This window comes from Oncorhynchus keta, chromosome 23 (assembly GCF_023373465.1).
Source record: "Oncorhynchus keta strain PuntledgeMale-10-30-2019 chromosome 23, Oket_V2, whole genome shotgun sequence".
NCBI classification, from domain to species: Eukaryota; Metazoa; Chordata; class Actinopteri; order Salmoniformes; family Salmonidae; genus Oncorhynchus; species Oncorhynchus keta.
The window spans coordinates 2115867-2139983 of NC_068443.1; the positions used below are offsets into that span (position 1 = coordinate 2115867).

General features: G+C 44.5%; 1 protein-coding gene across 2 annotated transcripts in view; it reads right to left on the reverse strand.

Moving 5' to 3' along the window:
* Positions 1-24117, reverse strand: part of LOC118380165 (band 4.1-like protein 3) — a 159232-nt gene that overhangs the window by 129421 nt on the left and 5694 nt on the right. For both annotated transcript variants that reach the window (XM_052475957.1, XM_052475956.1), the window contains exons 3-6: positions 9648-9785; positions 7820-7924; positions 3597-3639; positions 666-741 (exon numbers count right to left, since the gene is read on the reverse strand). In XM_052475957.1, the coding sequence (XP_052331917.1) occupies positions 666-741; positions 3597-3639; positions 7820-7924; positions 9648-9785 (362 nt within the window). The remainder of the gene's footprint in view (positions 1-665; positions 742-3596; positions 3640-7819; positions 7925-9647; positions 9786-24117) is intronic.

Below are 24117 nucleotides of genomic sequence, written 5' to 3' on the forward strand. Positions count from 1 at the left end.
TTTCTGGATTTTTGTTTTAGATTCCGTCTCTCACAGTTGAAGTGTATCTATGATAAAAATGACAGATCTCTACATGCTTTGTAAGTCGGAAAACCTGCTAAATCGGCAGTGTATCAAATACTTGTTCTCCTCACTGTATGTATACTTTGACAATGTAAGTAATAAGGAACTGGCCATTGTCACACCCTGACCATAGTTTGCTTTGTATGTTTCTATGTTTTGGTTGGTCAGGGTGTGATCTGAGTGGGCATTCTATGTTACATGTCTAGTTTGTCTATTTCTATGTTTGGCCTGATATGGTTCTCAATCAGAGGCAGGTTGTTAGTCATTGTCTCTGATTGGGAACCATATTTAGGTAGCCTGTTTTGTGTTGGATTTTGTGGGTGGTTGTCTCCTGTGTCAAGTGTTTGTACCACACGGGACTGGTTTGAGGTTTCACAATTCTTGTTTTTGTAGTTTATTCATGTATAGTTTCTTTATTAAAGAACCATGAATTATAATCACACTGTATTTTGGTCCGCCTCTCCTTCCCAGGAAGAATCCCGTTACAGCCATGTCAATTGAATTGAATTGAGAGAGAGATGTGTTTTTGCAGTTTTGTCAGAGTAAAAGAAACACAAAGTGGCCAGGGGGTATTGACCATAGAGTCAGTCCAACCAGCTGACCTGCTGATGTCCTCAGAGAGCTGGGCAGGGTCTCGGGGGTAGAACTTGACATTGAAGGCAAAGTTCCAAGGGCCAGCTGCAAAACAACAAGGTCTTACAACAGAATCAGCTGCAAAACAACAAGGTCTTACAACAGAATCTGCTGCAAAACAACAAGGTCTTACAACAGAATCTGCTGCAAAACAACAAGGTCTTACAACAGAATCTGCTGCAAAACAACAAGGTCTTACAACAGAATCAGCTGCAAAACAACAAGGTCTTACAACAGAATCAGCTGCAAAACAACAAGGTCTTACAACAGAATCTGCTGCAAAACAACAAGGTCTTACAACAGAATCAGCTGCAAAACAACAAGGTCTTACAACAGAATCAGCTGCAAAACAACAAGGTCTTACAACAGAATCAGCTGCAAAACAACAAGGTCTTACAACAGAATCTGCTGCAAAACAACAAGGTCTTACAACAGAATCTGCTGCAAAACAACAAGGTCTTACAACAGAATCAGGTGCAAAACAACAAGGTCTTACAACAGAATCTGCTGCAGAACAACAAGGTCTTACAACAGAATCTGCTGCAAAACAACAAGGTCTTTCATTAGAATCTGCTGCAAAACAACAAGGTCTTACAACAGAATCTGCTGCAAAACAACAAGGTCTTACAACAGAATCAGCTGCAAAACAACAAGGTCTTACAACAGAATCAGCTGCAAAACAACAAGGTCTTACAACAGAATCTGCTGCAGAACAACAAGGTCTTACAACAGAATCTGCTGCAAAACAACAAGGTATTTCATTAGAATCTGCTGCAAAACAACAAGGTCTTTCATTAGAAACAGAATCAGAATATGATAGAAACATCCAGCAAATTAATTTGTCTGAGGTTGAGGTAAAAGCCATGTGTGTCTACAAGCTGCTGGTTGAGGTAGAGACCCTGTATATCCTACAAGGTGTTGGTTGAGGTAGAGACCCTGTGTATCTCCTACAAGGTGTTGGTTGAGGTAAAGACCCTGTATATCCTACAAGGTGTTGGTTGAGGTAAAGACCCTGTGTATATCCTACAAGGTGTTGGTTGAGGTAGAGACCCTGTGTATATCCTACAAGGTGTTGGTTGAGGTAGAGACCCTGTGTATATCCTACAAGGTGTTGGTTGAGGTAGAGACCCTGTGTATATCCTACAAGGTGTTGGTTGAGGTAAAGACCCTGTATATCCTACAAGGTGTTGGTTGAGGTAAAGACCCTGTGTATCTCCTACAAGGTGTTGGTTGAGGTAAAGACCCTGTGTATCTCCTACAAGGTGTTGGTTGAGGTAGAGACCCTGTGTATATCCTACAAGGTGTTGGTTGAGGTAGAGACCCTGTGTATCTCCTACAAGGTGTTGGTTGAGGTAGAGACCCTGTGTATCTCCTACAAGGTGTTGGTTGAGGTAAAGACCCTGTATATCCTACAAGGTGTTGGTTGAGGTAGAGACCCTGTGTATATCCTACAAGGTGTTGGTTGAGGTAGAGACCCTGTATATCCTACAAGGTGTTGGTTGAGGTAGAGACCCTGTGTATCTCCTACAAGGTGTTGGTTGAGGTAAAGACCCTGTATATCCTACAAGGTGTTGGTTGAGGTAAAGACCCTGTGTATATCCTACAAGGTGTTGGTTGAGGTAGAGACCCTGTGTATATCCTACAAGGTGTTGGTTGAGGTAGAGACCCTGTGTATATCCTACAAGGTGTTGGTTGAGGTAGAGACCCTGTGTATATCCTACAAGGTGTTGGTTGAGGTAAAGACCCTGTATATCCTACAAGGTGTTGGTTGAGGTAAAGACCCTGTGTATCTCCTACAAGGTGTTGGTTGAGGTAAAGACCCTGTGTATCTCCTACAAGGTGTTGGTTGAGGTAGAGACCCTGTGTATATCCTACAAGGTGTTGGTTGAGGTAGAGACCCTGTGTATCTCCTACAAGGTGTTGGTTGAGGTAGAGACCCTGTGTATCTCCTACAAGGTGTTGGTTGAGGTAAAGACCCTGTATATCCTACAAGGTGTTGGTTGAGGTAGAGACCCTGTGTATCTCCTACAAGGTGTTGGTTGAGGTAGAGACCCTGTGTATATCCTACAAGGTGTTGGTTGAGGTAGAGACCCTGTGTATGTCCTACAAGGTGTTGGTTGAGGTAGAGACCCTGTGTATATCCTACAAGGTGTTGGTTGAGGTAGAGACCCTGTGTATCTCCTACAAGGTGTTGGTTGAGGTAGAGACCCTGTGTATCTCCTACAAGGTGTTGGTTGAGGTAGAGACCCTGTGTATATCCTACAAGGTGTTGGTTGAGGTAAAGACCCTGTGTATCTCCTACAAGGTGTTGGTTGAGGTAGAGACCCTGTGTATCTCCTACAAGGTGTTGGTTGAGGTAGAGACCCTGTGTATGTCCTACAAGGTGTTGGTTGAGGTAGAGACCCTGTTTATATCCTACAAGGTGTAGCTCAGTTGGTAGAGCATGGCGCTTGTAACGCCAGGGTAGTGGGTTCGATTCCCGGGACCACCCATACGTAGAATGTATGCACACATGACTGTAAGTCGCTTTGGATAAAAGCGTCTGCTAAATGGCATATATACATATATATATTGGTTGAGGTAATGAATCAACAGTATATAGACATCTAGTTAATGAATCAACAGTATATAGACATCTAGTTAATGAATCAACAGTATATAGACATCTAGTTGATGAATCAACAGTAATGAATCAACAGTATATAGACATCTAGTTAATGAATCAACAGTATATAGACATCTAGTTGATGAATCACCAGTAATGAATCAACAGTATATAGACATCTAGTTGATGAATCAACAGTAATGAATCAACAGTATATAGACATCTAGTTGATGAATCAACAGGCACATTAGCAGTTGATCGAAGAGAGCATTAGATTAGTGTGTTTTTAACTCACTCCTTATCTGCTTCTTCAGTTCCTTGTTAGGGTCCAGCCAGTTCTGGAGAAAGAGGCAATTAACCGGTAATCAATTCATTACTAATATTAGACCATTAACCTCTGACTGCAGAGTGCTATCTAACACTGGATACAAGTCAATGAACCATCACCAACAACGCTAACAATGCTAACAACGCTAACACAGCTAACACAGCTAACACAGCTAACACCGCTAACACCGCTAACACAGCTAACACCGCTAACACAGCTAACACAGCTAACACAGCTAACACCGCTAACACAGCTAACACAGCTAACACCGCTAACACAGCTAACACAGCTAACACAGCTAACACCGCTAACACAGCTAATCCCGGCCCAGTCTAAACACACCAGGGGTTCCTGGAGAGGCTGTCTCTCTGGCCCATTACTAACACAGCTAACACGGCTAATCACGGCCCAGTTTAAACACATCAAGGGGTCTCTAACTACGTTCCTGGAGAGGCTGTCTCTCTGGCCCATTACTAACACAGCTAACACAGCTAATCACGGCCCAGTCTAAACACACCAAGGGGTCTCTAACTACGTTCCTGGAGAGGCTGTCTCTCTGGTCCATTACTAACACAGCTAACACAGCTAATCACGGCCCAGTCTAAACACATCAAGGGGTCTCTAACTACGTTCCTGGAGAGGCTGTCTCTCTGGCCCATCACTAACACAGCTAATCACGGCCCAGTCTAAACACCGCGACCAATGAATAATTGAATCAGTTGTGTTATGCCACGTTCGCGTGCTATCGTAGACGTGGAACCTCCCGAGTTAAAATGAACCTATGTTTCCTATTTGGTTGATTTAAATACTGTCTGAATGAGAAACGCGGGATCATATTTCTCAGACGAGTTAGCCGTAAAGTCGGAAATGTCAGTTTCCTAGTTCCGACTGGCACATGAATGCAGCATTCATTCGAATCCCCCAGGACTGTAATTAGAGACACTTGATCTGGAATATGTGTCAAACTCAAGGCTCACATTCAACCCAGTATGTGGGGGATTTGAGTAAAAAACTAAAAATATTAACTATTTCTCTCAGGGAAAAAACCCCAATCTCAATCGACATTGAAATGACTAAAACCAAACGGAAACGGTGAAAAGTCATTTATAGTCTCTTCACTCTGTCCATCTAGATAACAGTCATTTATAGTCTCTAGATAACCGCCATCTATAGTCTCTAGATAACAGTCATCTATAGTCTCTTCACTCTGTCCATCTAGATAACAGTAATCTATAGTCTCTAGATAACAGCCATCTATAGTCTCTAGATAACAGTCATCTATAGTCTCTAGATAACAGTCATTTTAGTCTCTAGATAACAGTCATCTATAGTCTCTTCACTCTGTCCATCTAGATAACAGTCATTTATAGTCTCTAGATAACAGTCATCTATAGTCTCTAGATAACAGTCATTTTAGTCTCTAGATAACAGCCATCTATAGTCTCTTCACTCTGTCCATCTAGAAAACAGTAATTTATAGTCTCTAGATAACAGTCATCTATAGTCTCTTCACTCTGTCCATCTAGATAACAGTCATTTATAGTCTCTAGATAACAGCCATCTATAGTCTCTTCACTCTGTCCATCTAGATAACAGTCATCTATAGTCTCTAGATAACAGTCATCTATAGTCTCTAGATAACAGACATCTATAGTCTCTAGATAACAGTCATCTATAGTCTCTAGATAACAGTCATCTATAGTCTCTTCACTCTGTCGAGCTAGATAACAGTCATCTATAGTCTCTAGATAACAGTCATCTATAGTCTCATCACTATGTCCAGCTAGATAACAGTCATTTATAGTCAATAGATAACAGTCATCTATAGTCTCTAGATAACAGTCATCTATAGTCTCATCACTATGTCCAGCTAGATAACAGTCATCTATAGTCTCTAGATAACAGTCATTTATAGTCTCTAGATAACAGTCATCTATAGTCTCTAGATAACAGTCATCTATAGTCTCATCACTATGTCCAGCTAGATAACAGTCATTTTAGTCTCTAGATAACAGCCATCTATAGTCTCTTCACTCTGTCCATCTAGAAAACAGTAATTTATAGTCTCTAGATAACAGTCATCTATAGTCTCTTCACTCTGTCCATCTAGATAACAGTCATTTATAGTCTCTAGATAACAGCCATCTATAGTCTCTTCACTCTGTCCATCTAGATAACAGTCATTTATAGTCTCTAGATAACAGTCATTTATAGTCTCTAGATAACAGTCATCTATAGTCTCTTCACTCTGTCCATCTAGAAAACAGTAATTTATAGTCTCTAGATAACAGTAATCTATAGTCTCTAGATAACAGCCATCTATAGTCTCTAGATAACAGTCATCTATAGTCTCTAGATAACAGTCATTTTAGTCTCTAGATAACAGCCATCTATAGTCTCTTCACTCTGTCCATCTAGATAAGTCATTTATAGTCTCTAGATAACAGTCATCTATAGTCTCTTCACTCTGTCCATCTAGATAACAGTCATTTATAGTCTCTAGATAACAGCCATCTATAGTCTCTTCACTCTGTCCATCTAGATAACAGTCATTTATAGTCTCTAGATAACAGTAATTTATAGTCTCTAGATAACAGTCATCTATAGTCTCTTCACTCTGTCCATCTAGATAACAGTCATTTATAGTCTCTAGATAACAGCCATCTATAGTCTCTTCACTCTGTCCATCTAGATAACAGTCATTTATAGTCTCTAGATAACAGTCATCTATAGTCTCTTCACTCTGTCCATCTAGATAACAGTCATTTATAGTCTCTAGATAACAGCCATCTATAGTCTCTTCACTCTGTCCATCTAGATAACAGTCATTTATAGTCTCTAGATAACAGCCATCTATAGTCTCTTCACTCTGTCCATCTAGATAACAGTCATTTATAGTCTCTAGATAACAGTCATTTATAGTCTCTAGATATGTAATGTATAGTCTCTAGATAACAGTAACTTATAGTCTCGAGAAAACAGTCATTTATAGTCTCTAGATAAGTCATTTATAGTCTCTTGATAACAGCCATCTATAGTCTCTTCACTCTGTCCTAACAGTCATGTATAGTCTCTAGATAACAGTCATCTATAGTCTCTAGATAACAGTCATCTATAGTCTCTAGATAACAGTCATCTATAGTCTCTAGATAACAGTCATCTATAGTCTCTAGATAACAGTGATCTATAGTCTCTAGGTAACAGTCATCTATAGTCTCTAGATAACAGTCATCTATAGTCTCTAGATAACAGTCATCTATAGTCTCTAGTAACAGTCATCTATAGTCTCTAGATAACAGTCATCTATAGTCTCTAGATAACAGTCATCTATAGTCTCTAAATAACAGTCATTTATAGTCTCTTGATAACAGACATCTATAGTCTCTAGATAACAGTCATCTATAGTATCTAGATAACAGTCATCTATAGTCTCTAGATAACAGTCATCTATAGTATCTAGATAACAGTCATCTATAGTCTCTAGATAACAGTCATTTATAGTCTCTAGATAACAGACATCTATAGTCTCTAGATAACAGTCATCTATAGTCTCTAGATAACAGACATCTATAGTCTCTAGATAACAGACATCTATCGTCTCTAGATAACAGACATCTATAGTCTCTAGATAACAGACATCTATAGTCTCTAGATAACAGTCATTTATAGTCTCTAGATAACAGACATCTATAGTCTCTAGATAACAGTCATCTATAGTCTCTTCACTCTGTTCTAACAGTCATCTATAGTCTCTAGATAAGTCATCTATAGTCTCTTCACTCTGTCCTAACAGTCATCTATAGTCTCTTCACTCTGTCCTAACAGTCATCTATAGTCTCTTCACTCTGTCCTAACAGTCATCTATAGTCTCTACACTCTGTCCAGATTGATAACAGTCATCTATAGTCTCTACACTCTGTCCTAACAGTCATCTATAGTCTCTACACTCTGTCCTAACAGTCATCTATAGTCTCTACACTCTGTCCAGATTGATAACAGTCATTGAAACAAAAGCAGACCATCAGGGAGCATGTCTAAAGTCAAGTCTAAAAGCGATTAATAGAAATGTGTACAGCGAGGCAATATACTCAAGAAGTGCAGCAGCCCTCCAGACCTCGGTTAAAGACCCAATGTGGCCCGTGGGGGAAAATGAGTTTGACACCCCTGATCTAGAACCGTCTGTACTCCACCTTCTGGTTCTCCACGTCACGGTACGTCATGCCAAAGTAGTCCGTCTCCAGCAGGTTCAGATGGTCACACACCTTGGCAAACAGCAGCTGGCCTCTGGCTTGTTTCTGGTGACATACACAGATCAATCAATCAATCAGATCTATTTATAGAGCCCTTCTTACATCAGCCCATGTCACAAAGTGCTGTACGGAAACCCAGCCTAAAACCCCCAACAGCAAGCAATGCAGGTGTAGAAGCACGGTGGCTAGGAAAACAACAGCAAAACCCACGTTAAAAGACAACGTCCACTAAGCTGTGTGGTGGCCCTGTAAATAACAACACAGCCCATTAAACTTCACCAAGCCCTGCACAAACTCTCCTAAATAAATCAATACGGCCAAAACAACGGCATGTTCCTTTTAAAAGGTTGAGCTTCAAAGTGATGATTCTTCTATCAGACTTGAAGGAAGATCAAAGTGAACACATATTTGTTCCCTACAGGGAGGGAGTCTGTCTGTCTGTCTGTCTGTCTGTCTGTCTGTCTGTCTGTCTGTCTGTCTGTCTGTCTGTCTGTCTACAGGGAGGGAGTGAGTTCAGCCTTAACACAACGTCAGTGAGAGAGAGAAAAGGTCTCTCATCTAACCAGCTAGTCTGTCTGTCTGTCTGTCTGTCTGTCTGTCTGTCTGTCTGTCTGTCTGTCTGTCTGTCTGGCTGGCTGGCTGGCTGGCTGGCTGGCTGGCTACTAGCTTTACCCAGCCTCTAACCAGCTAGTCTGTCTGTCTGCCTGTCTGTCTGTTATGGCCCAGGACCAGCTTGCTTAGGGGACTCTTCTCCAGGTTCATCTCTCTGTAGGTGATGTCTTTGTTATGTACGATTTGGGAATCACTTCCTTTAGGTGGTTATAGAATTGAACTCTCTCTCTCTCTCTCTCTCTCTCTCTCTCTCTCTCTCTCTCTCTCTCTCTCTCTCTCTCTCTCTCTCTCTCTCTCTCTCTCTCTCTCTCTCTCTCTCTCTCAATTAAATTCAAGGGGCCTTATTGGCATGGGAAACTGTTAAGGGATTTTTATGAATAATGACTAAACATTTAAATTAGAACTATGACTCAACAGAATACTACTATGTTACTGTATGGATGTATAAATCTTACTATAATCATAATACTGAATGTAATGTGTGTAGTTTTCGTCCAGAATTAGAAGGACTGTCTGTTCCTTGTTAGAAATTAATGGAGCTATCGTCAGACTGGCTGGAATACTGTGGTCCTTACAGAACATTCTGTCTCTACCCAGGGAGGGGAGAGACCTTGGGCTAGTAGTAGATTGTTTAACAGGTGGTAGACAATGTGAGAAGGCTTGTGAACTATATTGCCATTGTATCGGAGAGAAGGAGGAGCAGCATTCAAAACGCTAAGACGAAATGTGATATAAACCAATGCACATTGTATTATGATCAGTACTCTTGATTTTGAGACTCCCCCTCTCTCCCCCCCTCCCACTCTCCCTCCCTCTCTCTCCCCCCTCCCCCTCTCCCTCCCTCTCTCTCCCTCTCCCTCCCTCCCCCTCTCCCTCCTCTCCCTCCCCCTCCCCTCTCCCTCCCCCCCCTCTCTCTCTCCCCCCCTCCCCCCCCCCTCCCCCTCTCCCTCCCTCTCTCTCTCCCCCTCCCTCTCTCCCCCTCTCCCCCCTGTACTCACGTCCACCGTCGTGGTGTAGTCGGAGCCATCTAGCAGGGTGATTTCTCCCTCCCTTCCCCCTCCCCCTCCCCTCTCCCTCCCCCTCTCCCTCTCCCTCCCCCTCCCCCCCTCCCTCTCTCCCTCCCCTCCCTCTCTCCCCCTCTCCCCCCTGTACTCACGTCCACCGTCGTGGTGTAGTCGGAGCCATCTAGCAGGGTGATTTTACACTGCATGTTCTTCAGCTTCTTGACTCCCCTCAGTGGAGACTTGATTGACAGGCGACTGGTCGATGATCTGGTAGATGAAAAGTCCTCAAACTACAGCGGGGAAAAGAGAAGGGAGACATTTATCTACGTAAGAGTTTGTTTAGTATGTGTTGTGCTGTTGGGATGTCACATGACGGAAGGGAAACAGAATAACAGTGTTTCAATGATAGAAGACGATTATAAAATATGCACCAGGGGTGTCAAACAGATTTCTCTACAATGGTTATCGCATCGCTACTGGTCATACAGTTAAGATTGGTCCCATCGTCATGACTACACAGAGAAGCAGTGTACATCCCAGTGAGTCTAGAGTCACAGAGAGAGGTTTAACACTAAAACCGACATAGGCCAACGGCCACTGATGTTTGATTTCTGTAAATTAAAAAAGGCCCCAAGACAATGTGCTGTAGGACCCTGGTACCCAGCCAGGCTCCAAGACAATGTGCTGTAGGACCCTGGTACCCAGCCAGGCCCCAAGACAATGTTCTGTAGGACGTTGGTACCCAGCCAGGCTCCAAGACAATGTGCTGTAGGACGTTGGTACCCAGCCAGGCCCCAAGACAATGTTCTGTAGGACGTTGGTACCCAGCCAGGCCCCAAGACAATGTTCTGTAGGACGTTGGTACCCAGCCAGGCTCCAAGACAATGTTCTGTAGGACGTTGGTACCCAGCCAGGCTCCAAGACAATGTTCTGTAGGACGCTGGTACCCAGCCAGGCTCTAAGACAATGTTCTGTAGGACGTTGGTACCCAGCCAGGCTCCAAGACAATGTTCTGTAGGACGTTGGTACCCAGCCAGGCTCCAAGACAATGTTCTGTAGGACCCTGGTACCCAGACAGGCTCCAAGACAATGTGTTTTAGGATGTTGGTACCCAGCCAGGCTCCAAGACAATGTTCTGTAGGACGTTGGTACCCAGCCAGGCTCCAAGACAATGTTCTGTAGGACCCTGGTACCCAGACAGGCTCTAAGACAATGTTCTGTAGGACCCTGGTACCCAGCCAGGCTCTAAGACAATGTTCTGTAGGACCCTGGTACCCAGACAGGCTCTAAGACAATGTTCTGTAGGACCCTGGTACCCAGCCAGGCTCTAAGACAATGTTCTGTAGGACGTTGGTACCCAGCCAGGCTCCAAGACAATGTACTGTAGGACGTTGGTACCCAGCCAGGCTCCAAGACAATGTTCTGTAGGACGTTGGTACCCAGCCAGGCTCCAATACAATGTTCTGTAGGACGTTGGTAGCCAACCAGGCTCCAAGACAATGTACTGTAGGACGTTGGTACCCAGCCAGGCTCTAAGACAATGTTCTGTAGGACCCTGGTACCCAGCCAGGCTCTAAGACAATGTGCTGTAGGACGTTGGTACCCAGCCAGGCTCTAAGAAAATGTTCTGTAGGACGTTGGTACCCAGCCAGGCTCCAAGACAATGTACTGTAGGACGTTGGTACCCAGCCAGGCTCCAAGACAATGTTCTGTAGGACATTGGTACCCAGCCAGGCTCCAATACAACGTTCTGTAGGACGTTGGTACCCAACCAGGCTCCAAGACAATGTACTGTAGGATGTTGGTACCCAGCCAGGCTCTAAGACAATGTTCTGTAGGATCCTGGTACCCAGCCAGGCTCTAAGGCAATGTGCTGTAGGACGTTGGTACCCAGCCAGGCTCCAAGACAATGTGCTGTAGGTACCCAGCCAGGCTCCAAGACAATGTTCTGTAGGTACCCAGCCAGGCTCCAAGACAATGTTCTGTAGGACGTTGGTACCCAGCCAGGCTCCAAGACAATGTGCTGTAGGTACCCAGCCAGGCTCCAAGACAATGTTCTGTAGGTACCCAGCCAGGCTCCAAGACAATGTTCTGTAGGACGTTGGTACCCAGACAGGCTCCAAGACAATGTGCTGTAGGACCCTGGTACCCAGACAGGCTCTAATGCGTCTCTCTCTCCACACTGAATGAATGACACATGAATGAATGGGTGATAATTGTTGCACCTTACTTCACAATGTAATTTAAACTCGGCCTAACTGAATGATATGGAAGGTGAAGAGGCCTAACTGAATGATAAGGAGGGTGAAGAGGCCTAACTGAATGATAAGGAAGGTGAAGAGGCCTAACTGAATGATAAGGAAGGTGAAGAGCATAATTTGAGAATAATTTGACGTTTGACTTTATAACAAAGCTGTTACAGGACTATGAACTATTTATCAAGCCTTGGTGCTTATGTTTACGCACCTTGCAGGTTGATATTCATCTGATGTTAAAGGAGACAACGTTCTCTAACGGGGACTTATAGACTCAAAGGCCAGGCATGTAGTACTGTTGAAGCTGTTCCGCCATTTTGTCCCCAGAAGAAAATCCAATGTTCCACCTCACTGACAACAAAGTACTTTGACTTCTGGGTGGCTTTGTGAGACTAAAAAAAGAAGGTACTTTGGCCTGCAAGACATTTTTGGCTTTCCTCACTTTTGAAATGCTGTGAGGGAATCTCAATGTTAAGAAAAACAAGATTTAACTCCTTCCTCCATCCTTCCTCCATCCTTCCTCCATCCTTCCTCCGTCCTTCTTCCAGCCTTCCTCCGTCCTTCCTCCATCCTTCCTCCATCCTTCCTCCATCCTTCTTCCAGCCTTCCTCCATCCTTCCTCCATCCTTCTTCCAGCCTTCCTCCATCCTTCTTCCAACCTTCCTCCATCCTTCTTCCAGCCTTCCTCCATCCTTCTTCCAGCCTTCCTCCATCCTTCTTCCATCCTTCCTCCATCCTTCCTCCATCCTTCCTCCATCCTTCCTCAGCTCAATAGAAATGTGACCCACAGATGACAAAGGTCATTTGAATAACTTACAGACATGACTGTGCCAGAACTAAAGTGTGTGTGTGTATGTGTGAGTGTGTGTGTGTCGGTACGTCTGTGAGTGTGTGTGTGTATGTGTGTCAAATCAAATGAAATTGTACAGCTGAAAACTGTTGTTCTGATTAAAGAAGCAATAAAACTGTCCTTCTTGAGACTAGTTGAGTATCTGGAGCAACAGCATTTGTGGGTTTGATTACAGACTCAAAATGGCCAGAAACCTTCTGAAACTCGTCAGTCTTGTTCTGAGAAATGAAGGCTATTCCATGAGAGAAGTTGTCAAGAAACTGAAGGTCTCGTACAACTCTGTGTACTCCTCCTCTCTGTCTCTCCTCCTCTTGGTCTCTCCTTCTCTCTGTCTCTCCCCCTCTCTGTCTCTCCCCCTCTCTGTCCCTCCTCCTCTCTGTCTCTTCTCCTCTCTGTCTCTCCCCCTCTCTGTCCCTCCTCCTCTCTGTCTCTTCTCCTCTCTGTCTCTCCCCCTCTCTGTCTCTCCCCCTCTCTGTCTCTCCCCTCTCTGTCTCTCCTCCTCTCTGTCTCTCTTCCTCTCTTCCTCTCTGTCTCTCTTCCTCTCTGTCTCTCCCCCTCTCTGTCCCTCCTCCTCTCTGTCTCTTCTCCTCTCTGTCTCTCCCCCTCTCTGTCTCTCCCCCTCTCTGTCTCTCCTCCTCTCTGTCTCTCCTCTCACTCTTCTTCCTAAAACCTAAACATGATTCATAAATCATCACAATTTCATGCTCTATTTCCACTCTTCTATCAATCAACATATTTCAATATTCATACAATTTCCCTGTTATGGTTTAATCTTATTCATGTCGGCAGAAGATGACAAGGGAGCTACGCTAATGTTGAGAACAGAGAGGTACTGCAGCTACCAACCCTGTCTCTGTCTGTCTGTGTGTCTGTCTGTCTGTGTGCCTGTCTGTGTGTCTGTCTCTGTGTGTGTGTGTGTGTGTGTGTGTGTGTGTGTGTGTGTGTGTGTGTGTGTGTGTGTGTGTGTGTGTGTGTGTGTGTGTGTGTGTGTGTGTGTGTGTGTGTGTGTGTGTGTGTGTGTGTGTGTGTGTCTGTCTGTCTGTCTGTGTCTGTGTGTGTGTGTGTGTGTGTCTGTCTGTCTGTCTGTGTCTGTGTGTGTGTGTGTGTGTGTGTGTGTGTGTGTGTGTGTGGTGTGTGTGTGTGTGTGTGTGTGTGTGTGTGTGTGTGTGTGTGTGTGTGTGTGTGTGTGTGTGTGTGTCTGTCTCTCTGTGTGTGTCTGTCTGTGTGTCTGTCTGTGTGTGTGTGTGTGCGTGTGTGTGTATAACCAGCACTGCAGTTAAAGTACAAGCCCTGCAGAAGAGACTACTCCCTGTATAGTGGATGGAAGAGCATAGAAAAAGCTGTACCTCCACACAAATTCACTCATAACGATGACCACAGCATAACACCTTTTCCCTCTCTGTCTCTCCTCCTCCTCTCTGTCTCTTCTCCTCCTCTCTGTCTCTCCTCCTCCTCTCTGTCTCTCCTCCTCCTCTCTGTCTCTTCTCCTCCTCTCTGTCTCTTCTCCTCCTCTCTGTCTCTTCTCCTCCTCTCTGTCTCTTCTCCTCCTCTCTGTCTCTCCTCCTCCTCTCTGTCTCTTCTCCTCCTCTCTGTCTCTCCTCCTCCTCTCTGTCTCTCCTCCTCCTCTCTGTCTCTTCTCCTCCTCTCTGTCTCTTCTCCTCCTCTCTGTCTCTTCTCCTCCTCTCTGTCTCTCCTCCTCCTCTCTGTCTCTCCTCCTCCTCTCTGTCTCTCCTCTCCTCCTCTCTGTCTCTCCTCCTCTCTGTCTCTCCTCCTCTCCGTCTCTCCTCTCCTCCTCTCTGTCTCTCCTCCTCCTCTCTGTCTCTCCTCCTCCTCTCTGTCTCTTCTCCTCCTCTCTGTCTCTTCTCCTCCTCTCTGTCTCTTCTCCTCCTCTCTGTCTCTCCTCCTCCTCGCTGTCTCTCCTCCTCCTCTCTGTCTCTCCTCTCCTCCTCTCTGTCTCTCCTCCTCTCTGTCTCTCCTCCTCTCTGTCTCTCCTCCTCTCTGTCTCTCCTCCTCCTCTCTGTCTCTCCTCTCTTCCTCTCTGTCTCTCCTCTCCTCCTCTCTGTCTCTCCTCCTCTCTGTCTCTCCTCCTCTCCGTCTCTCCTCTCCTCCTCTCTGTCTCTCCTCCTCTCTGTCTCCTCTCTGTCTCTCCTCCTCTCTGTCTCTCCGTCTCTCCTCTCTGTCTCTTCTCCTCCTCTCTGTCTCTCCTACTCTCTGTCTCTCCTCCTCTCCGTCTCTCCTCTCTGTCTCTTCTCCTCCTCTCTGTCTCTTCTCCTCCTCTCTGTCTCTCCTCCTCTCTGTCTCTCCTCTCCTCCTCTCTGTCTCTCCTCTCCTCCTCTCTGTCTCTCCTCCTCTCCGTCTCTCCTCTATGTCTCTTCTCCTCCTCTCTGTCTCTTCTCCTCCTCTCTGTCTCTCCTCCTCTCTGTCTCTCCTCTCCTCCTCTCTGTCTCTCCTCCTCCTCTCTGTCTCTCCTCCTCTCCGTCTCTCCGTCTCTCCTCTCTGTCTCTCCTCCTCTCTCCTCTCCTCTCTGTCTCTCCTCCTCTCTGTCTCTCCGTCTCTCCTCTCTGTCTCTCCTCCTCCTCTCCGTCTCTCCTCTCTGTCTCTCCTCCTCTCTCCTCTCCTCCTCTCTCCTCTCCTCTCTGTCTCTCCTCCTCTCTGTCTCTCCGTCTCTCCTCTCTGTCTCTCCTCCTCCTCTCTGTCTCTCCTCCTCTCCGTCTCTCCTCTCCTCCTCTCTGTCTCTCCTCCTCTCTGTCTCTTCTCCTCCTCTCCTCCTCTCTCCTCTCCTCTCTGTCTCTCTCCTCTCTGTCTCTTCTCCTCCTCTCTGTCTCTTCTCCTCCTCTCCTCCTCTCTCCTCTCCTCTCTGTCTCTCCTCCTCTCTGTCTCTCCTCCTCTCTCCTCTCCTCTCTGTCTCTCCTCCTCTCTGTCTCTCCTCCTCTCTCCTCTCCTCTCTCTCTCCTCCTCTCTCCTCTCCTCTCTGTCTCTCCTCCTCTCTGTCTCTCCTCCTCTCAGTCTCTCCTCTCCTCCTCTCTGTCTCTCCTCTCCTCTCCTCCTCTCTGTCTCTCCTCCTCTCTTGTCTCTCCTCCTCTCTGTCTCTCCTCCTCTCTGTCTCTTCTCCTCCTCTCTGTCTCTCATCCTCTTTGTCTCTCATCCTCTCTGTCTCTTCTCCTCCTCTCCTCCTCTCCTCCTCTCTCCTCTCCTCTCTAAACCCGAAAAGGTTTAGGATTCTACAGAGACAGATTCCACAGTGAGCAGCTTGCTACCCAACAACTCTGGAATTCATTCAGAATTGCCATGTTTTTTTTTAGTTAAGCTGAAAGGATTCAGACTTCTACACACACAGCACAGACCTAGGATCAGTTTACTCGCATGTCCTTACGTGAGAATCAGTCAGAGTGGCTACATGCAGGGATAGTTAAACTAAACTACCTCATGTGAGAAGATGCCCCTTTAGGGCACAGACCTAGGATCAGTTTACTCTCTCAAAATCACAACCTTAACAATTAGGCTCAGAAACACAAAACTGAGCTTAGATCAGCCCTGACCTCTGTATTCTCCTGACCTGAGAGTCCTGAGAGAAAATTCCCCTCCTATGACTTAGGCCATGTCCCAAAAGGAACCATATTCCCTGCACTACAGAGCCCCATAGAACTCTGCTCAAAAAGTAGTGCACTATATAGGGAATAGGGTTCCATAGGACTCTGGTCTAAAGTAGTGCACTATGTAGGGAATAGGGTTCTATAGGACTCTGGTCTAAAGTAGTGCACTATATATAGGGAATAGGGTTCCATAGGACCCTGGTCTAAAGTAGTGCACTATATATAGGGAATAGGGTTCCATAGGACTCTGCTCAAAAGGGAATAGGGTTCCAGTGGTCTAAAGTATATAGGGAATAGGGTTCCATAGGACTCTGGTCTAAAGTAGTGCACTATGTAGGGAATAGGGTTCCATCTCTGGTAGGACTCTGGTAGGGTTCCATAAAAAGTAGTGCACTATGTAGGGAATAGGGTTCCATAGGACTCTGGTCTAAAGTAGTGCACTATGTAGGGAATAGGGTTCCATAGGACTCTGGTCTAAAGTAGTGCACTATGTAGGGAATAGGGTTCCATAGGACTCTGGTCTAAAGTAGTGCACTATGTAGGGAATAGGGTTCCATAGGACTCTGGTCTAAAGTAGTGCACTATGTAGGGAATAGGGTTCCATAGGGCTCTGGTCTAAAGTAGTGCACTATGTAGGGAATAGGGTTCCATAGGACTCTGGTCTAAAGTCGTCTAAAGTAGGGTTCCATAGGACTCTGGTCTAAAGTAGTGCACTATGTAGGGAATAGGGTTCCATAGGACTCTGGTCTAAAGTAGTACACTATGTAGGGAATAGGGTTCCATAGAACTCTGCTCAAAAAGTAGTGCACTATATAGGGAATAGGGTTCCATAGGACTCTGCTCAACAAGTAGTGCACTATATAGGGAATAGGGTTCCATAGGACTCTGGTCTAAAGTAGTGCACTATATAGGGAATAGGGTTCCATAGGACTCTGGTCTAAAGTAGTGCACTATATAGGGAATAGGGTTCCATAGGACTCTGGTCTAAAGTAGTGCACTATATAGGGAATAGGGTTCCATAGGACTCTGGTCTAAAGTAGTGCACTATGTAGGGAATAGGGTTCCATAGGACTCTGGTCTAAAGTAGTGCACTATATAGGGAATAGGGTTCCATAGGACTCTGGTCTAAAGTAGTGCACTATGTAGGGAATAGGGTTCCATAGGGCTCTGGTCTAAAGTAGTGCACTATGTAGGGAATAGGGTTCTATAGGACTCTGGTCTAAAGTAGTGCACTATGTAGGGAATAGGGTTCCATAGGACTCTGGTCTAAAGTAGTGCACTATATAGGGAATAGGGTTCCATAGGACTCTGGTCTAAAGTAGTGCACTATATAGGGAATAGGGTTCCATAGGACTCTGGTCTAAAGTAGTGCACTATGTAGGGAATAGGGTTCCATAGGACTCTGGTCTAAAGTAGTGCACTATGTAGGGAATAGGGCCCCATAGGACTCTGGTCTAAAGTAGTACACTATGTAGGGAATAGGGTTCCCTTAAAGACACACCCTTAGTGCTGGACCTGAGTCTCTCGTCTTTCTGTAGCATTTGGTTTTCAAACCCCAGACAGCCCTGAACTATCAAGGGCCTGATGATTAGTGATGATTAGTGATGATTAGTGATGATTAGTGATGATTAGTGATGATTAGTTGAATCAGGTGTGGAGGCTCCGGAATAGAATGCAAAACAGACCTAATTGAGCTAGTTTCTTAAATAAACCGAAACACCATGTTACCCAAAACCCCATGTTACCCAAAACCCCATGTTACCCAAAACCCCATGTTACCCAAAACACCATGTTACCCAAAACCCCATGTTACCCAAAACCCCATGTTACCCAAAACCCATGTTACCCAAAACACCATGTTACCCAAAACCCCATGTTACCCAAAACACCATGTTACCCAAAACACCATGTTACCCAAAACCCCATGTTACCCAAAACCTCATGTTACCCAAAACACCATGTTACCCAAAACCCCATGTTACCCAAAACACCATGTTACCCAAAACACCATGTTACCCAAAACCCCATGTTACCCAAAACACCATGTTACCCAAAACCCCATGTTACCCAAAACACCATGTTACCCAAAACACCATGTTACCCAAAACACCATGTTACCCAAAACCCCATGTTACCCAAAACCCCATGTTACCCAAAACCCCATGTTACCCAAAACACCATGTTACCCAAAACCCCATGTTACCCAAAACACCATGTTACCCAAAACCCCATGTTACCCAAAACCCCATGTTACCCAAAACCCCATGTTACCCAAAACACCATGTTACCCAAAACACCATGTTACCCAAAACACCATGTTACCCAAAACACCATGTTACCCAAAACCCCATGTTACCAAAACCCCATGTTACCCAAAACACCATGTTACCCAAAACCCCATGTTACCCAAAACACCATGTTACCCAAAACCCCATGTTACCCAAAACACCATGTTACCCAAAACACCATGTTACCCAAAACCCCATGTTACCCAAAACACCATGTTACCCAAAACACCATGTTACCCATGTTGGGGGTGGAACGGTTGTTGGTCCCCGACAAGAGGTTTGAGAACCACTGGTCTACACTATCGTTGCCTGTCTTGGAAGCTGAGGAGGATTTAGCCTACAGATGAGTGCATCTGGCTCAAGGCGACCTCTGTTGACAAGCACATACTGAAGATAACATTTTAGCTTTAGCTTCTAGAGAAACAGGCAATCTGTAGTCTGCCAGCCCAAACTCACACACCACAGAGAAACAGGCAATCTGCAGTCTGCCAGCCCAAACTCACACACCACAGAGAAACAGGCAATCTGCAGTCTGCCAGCCCAAACTCACACACCACAGAGAAACAGGCAATCTGTAGTCTGCCAGCCCAAACTCACACACCACAGAGAAACAGGCAATCTGTAGTCTGCCAGCCCAAACTCACACACCACAGAGAAACAGACCATTTGTAGTCTGCCAGCCCAAACTCACACACCACAGAGAAACAGACCATTTGTAGTCTGCCAGCCCAAACTCACACACCACAGAGAAACAGGCAATCTGTAGTCTGCCAGCCCAAACTCACACACCACAGAGAAACAGACCATTTGTAGTCTGCCAGCCCAAACTCACACACCACAGAGAAACAGGCAATCTGTAGTCTGCCAGCCCAAACTCACACACCACAGAGAAACAGACCATTTGTAGTCTGCCAGCCCAAACTCACACACCACAGAGAAACAGGCAATCTGTAGTCTGCCAGCCCAAACTCACACACCACAGAGAAACAGGCAATCTGCAGTCTGCCAGCCCAAACTCACACACCACAGAGAAACAGGCAATCTGCAGTCTGCCAGCCCAAACTCACACACCACAGAGAAACAGGCAATCTGTAGTCTGCCAGCCCAAACTCACACACCACAGAGAAACAGGCAATCTGTAGTCTGCCAGCCCAAACTCACACACCACAGAGAAACAGACCATTTGTAGTCTGCCAGCCCAAACTCACACACCACAGAGAAACAGACCATTTGTAGTCTGCCAGCCCAAACTCACACACCACAGAGAAACAGGCAATCTGTAGTCTGCCAGCCCAAACTCACACACCACAGAGAAACAGACCATTTGTAGTCTGCCAGCCCAAACTCACACACCACAGAGAAACAGGCAATCTGTAGTCTGCCAGCCCAAACTCACACACCACAGAGAAACAGACCATTTGTAGTCTGCCAACCCAAACTCACACACCACAGAGAAACAAAATGACTCCGTTCTCAATCCACCAGTATTATAAAGTCAACGTTCTCAATCCACCAGTATTATAAAGTCAACGTTCTCAATCCACCAGTATTATAAAGTCAACGTTCTCAAACCACCAGTATTATAAAGTCAACGTTCTCAAACCACCAGTATTATAAAGTCAACGTTCTCAATCCACCAGTATTATAAAGTCAACGTTCTCAATCCACCAGTATTATAAAGTCAACGTTCTCAATCCACCAGTATTATAAAGTCAACGTTCTCAATCCACCAGTATTATAAAGTCAACGTTCTCAATCCACCAGTATTATAAAGTCAACGTTCTCAATCCAATATAATATACAATGGTTCCTCCTTTAAAAGTTGAGTCATGCATATATATATTATTATATATTATTATTATATATTATTATATATATTATATATATTATGCTGCAGCACACCCTGAGTGCTACTGCAGCACACTGTGTCTCGTCATTCAATTCTCTGCCATTTCTTCTGTTACTGCTCCTGTTATTGCTCGTTTGACCACCAGAGGGCATCTTTGAGGAGCATTTGAATAGTGTTCCGTATTGGCATTACCAAATATAACAATATGCATTTCATAAATATTCAATAAAGTGTGTACAGTCGTGGCCAAAAGCTTTGAGAATGACACAAATATTAATATCCACAAAGTTTGCTGCTTCAGAGTGTTTAGATATTTTTGTCAGATGTTACTATGGAATACTGGAGTATAATTACAAGCATTTCATAAGTGTCAAAGGCTTTTATTGACAATTACATGAAGTTGATGCAAAGAGTCAATATTTGCAGTGTTGACCCTTCATTTTTCAAGACCTCTGCAGTCCACCCTGGCATGCTGTCAATTAACTTCTGGGCCACATCCTGACTGATGGCAGCCCGTTCTTGCATAATCAATGCTTGGAGTTCCTGGATGGTTGGGAGAAGTTGCTCTCAGAGGATGTGTTGGTACCATTTTTTATTAATCACTGTGTTCTTAGGAAGAATTGTGAGTGAGCCCACTCCCTTGGCTAAGAAGCAACCCCACACATGAATGGTCTCAGGATGCTTTACTGTTGGCATGACACGGGACTGATGGTAGCGCTCACCTTGTCTTCTCCGGACAAGCTTTTTTACGGATGCCCCAAACAATCGGAAAGGGGATTCATCAGAGAAAATGACTTTACCCCAGTCCTCCGCAGTCCAATCTCTGTACCTTTTGCAGAATATCAGTGTGTCCCTGATGTTTTTCCTGGAGAGAAGTGGCTTCTTTGCTGCCCTTCTTGACACCAGGCCATCCTCCAAAGGTCTTCGCCTCACTGTGCGTGCAGATGCCCTTACACCTGCCTGCTGCCATTCCTGAGCAAGCTCTGTACTGGTGGTGCCCTGATCCTGCAGCTGAATCAACTTTAGGAGACGGTCCTGGTGCTTGCTGGACTTTCTTGGGCGCCCTGAAGCTTTCTTCACAACAATTGAACCGCTCTCCTTGAAGTTCTTGATGCTCCGATAAATGGTTGATTTCGGTGCATTCTTACCGGCAGCAATATCCTTGGCTGTGAAGCCCTTTTTGTGCAAAGTAATGATGACGGTACGTGTTTCCTTTCAGGTAACCATGGTTGACAGAGGAAGAACAATGATTCCAAGCACCACCCTCCTTTTGAAGCTTCCAGTCTGTTAGTTTGTTATTCGAACTCAATCAGCATGACAGAGTGATCTCCAGCCTTGTCCTCGTCAACACTCACACCTGTGTTAACGAGAGAATCACTGACATGATGTCAGCTGGTCCTTTGGTCCTTTTGTGGCAGGGCTGAAATGCAGTGGAAATATTTTTTTAGGGGATTCAGTTCATTTGCATGGCAAAGAGGGACTTTGCAATCAATTGCAATTCATCTGATCACTCTTCATAACATTCTGGAGTATTCTGGAGTATTCTGGAGTATTCTGGAGCGAATTGCCATCATACAAGCTGTGAAAATGTATATTTGTGTCGTTCTCAAAACGATTACATACACTTAGATTGAAGTCATTAAAACTCTTTTTTTTCAACCACTCCACAAATTTCTTGTTAACAAACTATAGGTTTGGCAAGTTGGTTAGGACATCTAATTTTTCCAACAATTGTTCACAGACAGATTATTTCACTTATAATTCACTGTATCACAATTCCAGTGGGTCAGAAGTTTACATACACTAAGTTGACTATGCCTTTAAACAGCTTGGAAAATTACAGAAAATGATGTCATAGCTTTAGAAGCTTTAGAAGCTTCTGATAGGCTAATTGACATCAGTTGAGTCAATTGGAGGTGTAGCTGTGGATGTATTTCAAGGCCTACCTTCAAACTCAGTGCCTCTTTGCTTGACATCATGGGAAAATCAAAATAAATCTGCCAAGAACATTTGTAGATCTCCACAAGTCTGGTTCAACCTAGGGAGCAATTTCCAAACGCCTGAAGGTACCACGGTCATCTGTACAAACAATAGTATGCAAGTATAAACACCACGCAGCCGTCATACCTCTCAGGAAGGAGACGCGTTCTGTCTCCTAGAGATGAACGTACTGTGGTGCGAAAAGTGCAAATCAAAAAGGCCGCTTAGCAAGGAAGAAGCCACTGCTCCAAAACCCACCATAAAAAAGCCAGACTACGGTTTGTAACTGCACATGGGGACAAAGATCGTACTTTTTGGTGAAATGTCCTCTGGCCTTATGAAACAAATATAGAACTGTTGGCCATAATGACCATTGTCATGTTTGGAGGAAAAGGGGGAGGCTTGCAAGCCGAAGAACACCATCCCAACCGTGAAGCATGGGGGTGGCAGCATCATGTTGTGGGGGTGCTTTGCTGCAGGAGGGACTGATGCACTTCACAAAATAGATGGCATCATGAGGAAGGAAAATTGAAGCAACATCTCAAGACATCAGTCAGGAAGTTAAAGCTTGGTCGCAAATGGGTCTTACAAATGGACAAGGACCCCAAGCATACTTCCAATGGTGTGGCAAAATGGCTTAAGAACAACAAAGTCAAGGTATTGGAGTGGCCATCACAAAGCCCTGACCTCAATCCTATAGAACATTTGTCAGCAGAACTGAACAATTGTGTGGGAGCAAGGAGGCCTACAAACCTGACTCAGTTACATCAGCTCTGTCAGGAAGAATGGGCCAAAATTCACCCAACTTATTGTGGGAAGCTTGTGGAAGTCTACCAAAAACGTTTGACCCAAGTTAAACAATTTAAAGGCAATGCTACCAAATACTAATTGAGTGTATGTAAACTTCTGACCCACTGGGAATGTGATGAAAGAAATAAAAGCTGAAATAAATCATCCTCTCTACTATCATTCTGACATTTCACATTCTTAAAATAAAGTGGTGATCCTAACTGACCTAAAACAGGGAAATTTTATTAGGAGTAAATGTCAGGAGTTGTGAAAAACTGAGTTATATATTTGGCTAAGATGTATGTAAACTTCCTACTTCAACTGTAGCTCAGCTATTAGACAATTCTTTAGTAAAGGTTGAATAGTCTATTGTTCAGCTAATAGCCCATCCTCATCAAACATTGTTTGCAGAATCCTGCTACGCCTGTGAAAAACTAATAATAATACCTTTCCCCCTTTCACGTTAAAGATTCCAATTGATAAAGTGTTTTTAGCCACAATCGGCCCCAACCCCAATTAATACATTTGGGCACAGTTGTTAGCGTGCTGGACTTCGGGGCAATGTTGAGGGTTCTGCTCCCTGCTTGCTATAATGAATTAGTTTGATACACCTGGTATTGGATATGGCAAAAAAGGGAAAAACCTGCTAAACCGTGATTTTTGTAAATTAATTACATTACAAACAAATATGCACAATCATTTGTCTCCACATTAACTAAAATATTCCTCTCAATTGTACTTTTTTTTTAGCTTGACTCGTTATGACGTTATAACTACATTTGCTTCCTCGTAATGTTTTGTCAGCCATATTTGCTAAAGTCACCAGGGACAGTGTCAAATTTGTCATTGGAATCACTCGATATGATTGGTCATATAAAAACCTTGGGGCCCAAATGCATAATGCTCTAAATCCCCCTTGTGGCGGTCTGAAGCAATGATGCAGTGATGCAGGGTACCTCTATGTCCCGCGGTGTAAGCATGCAACTTTTAAAGTAGGAACCACTATATTTTATGGCTG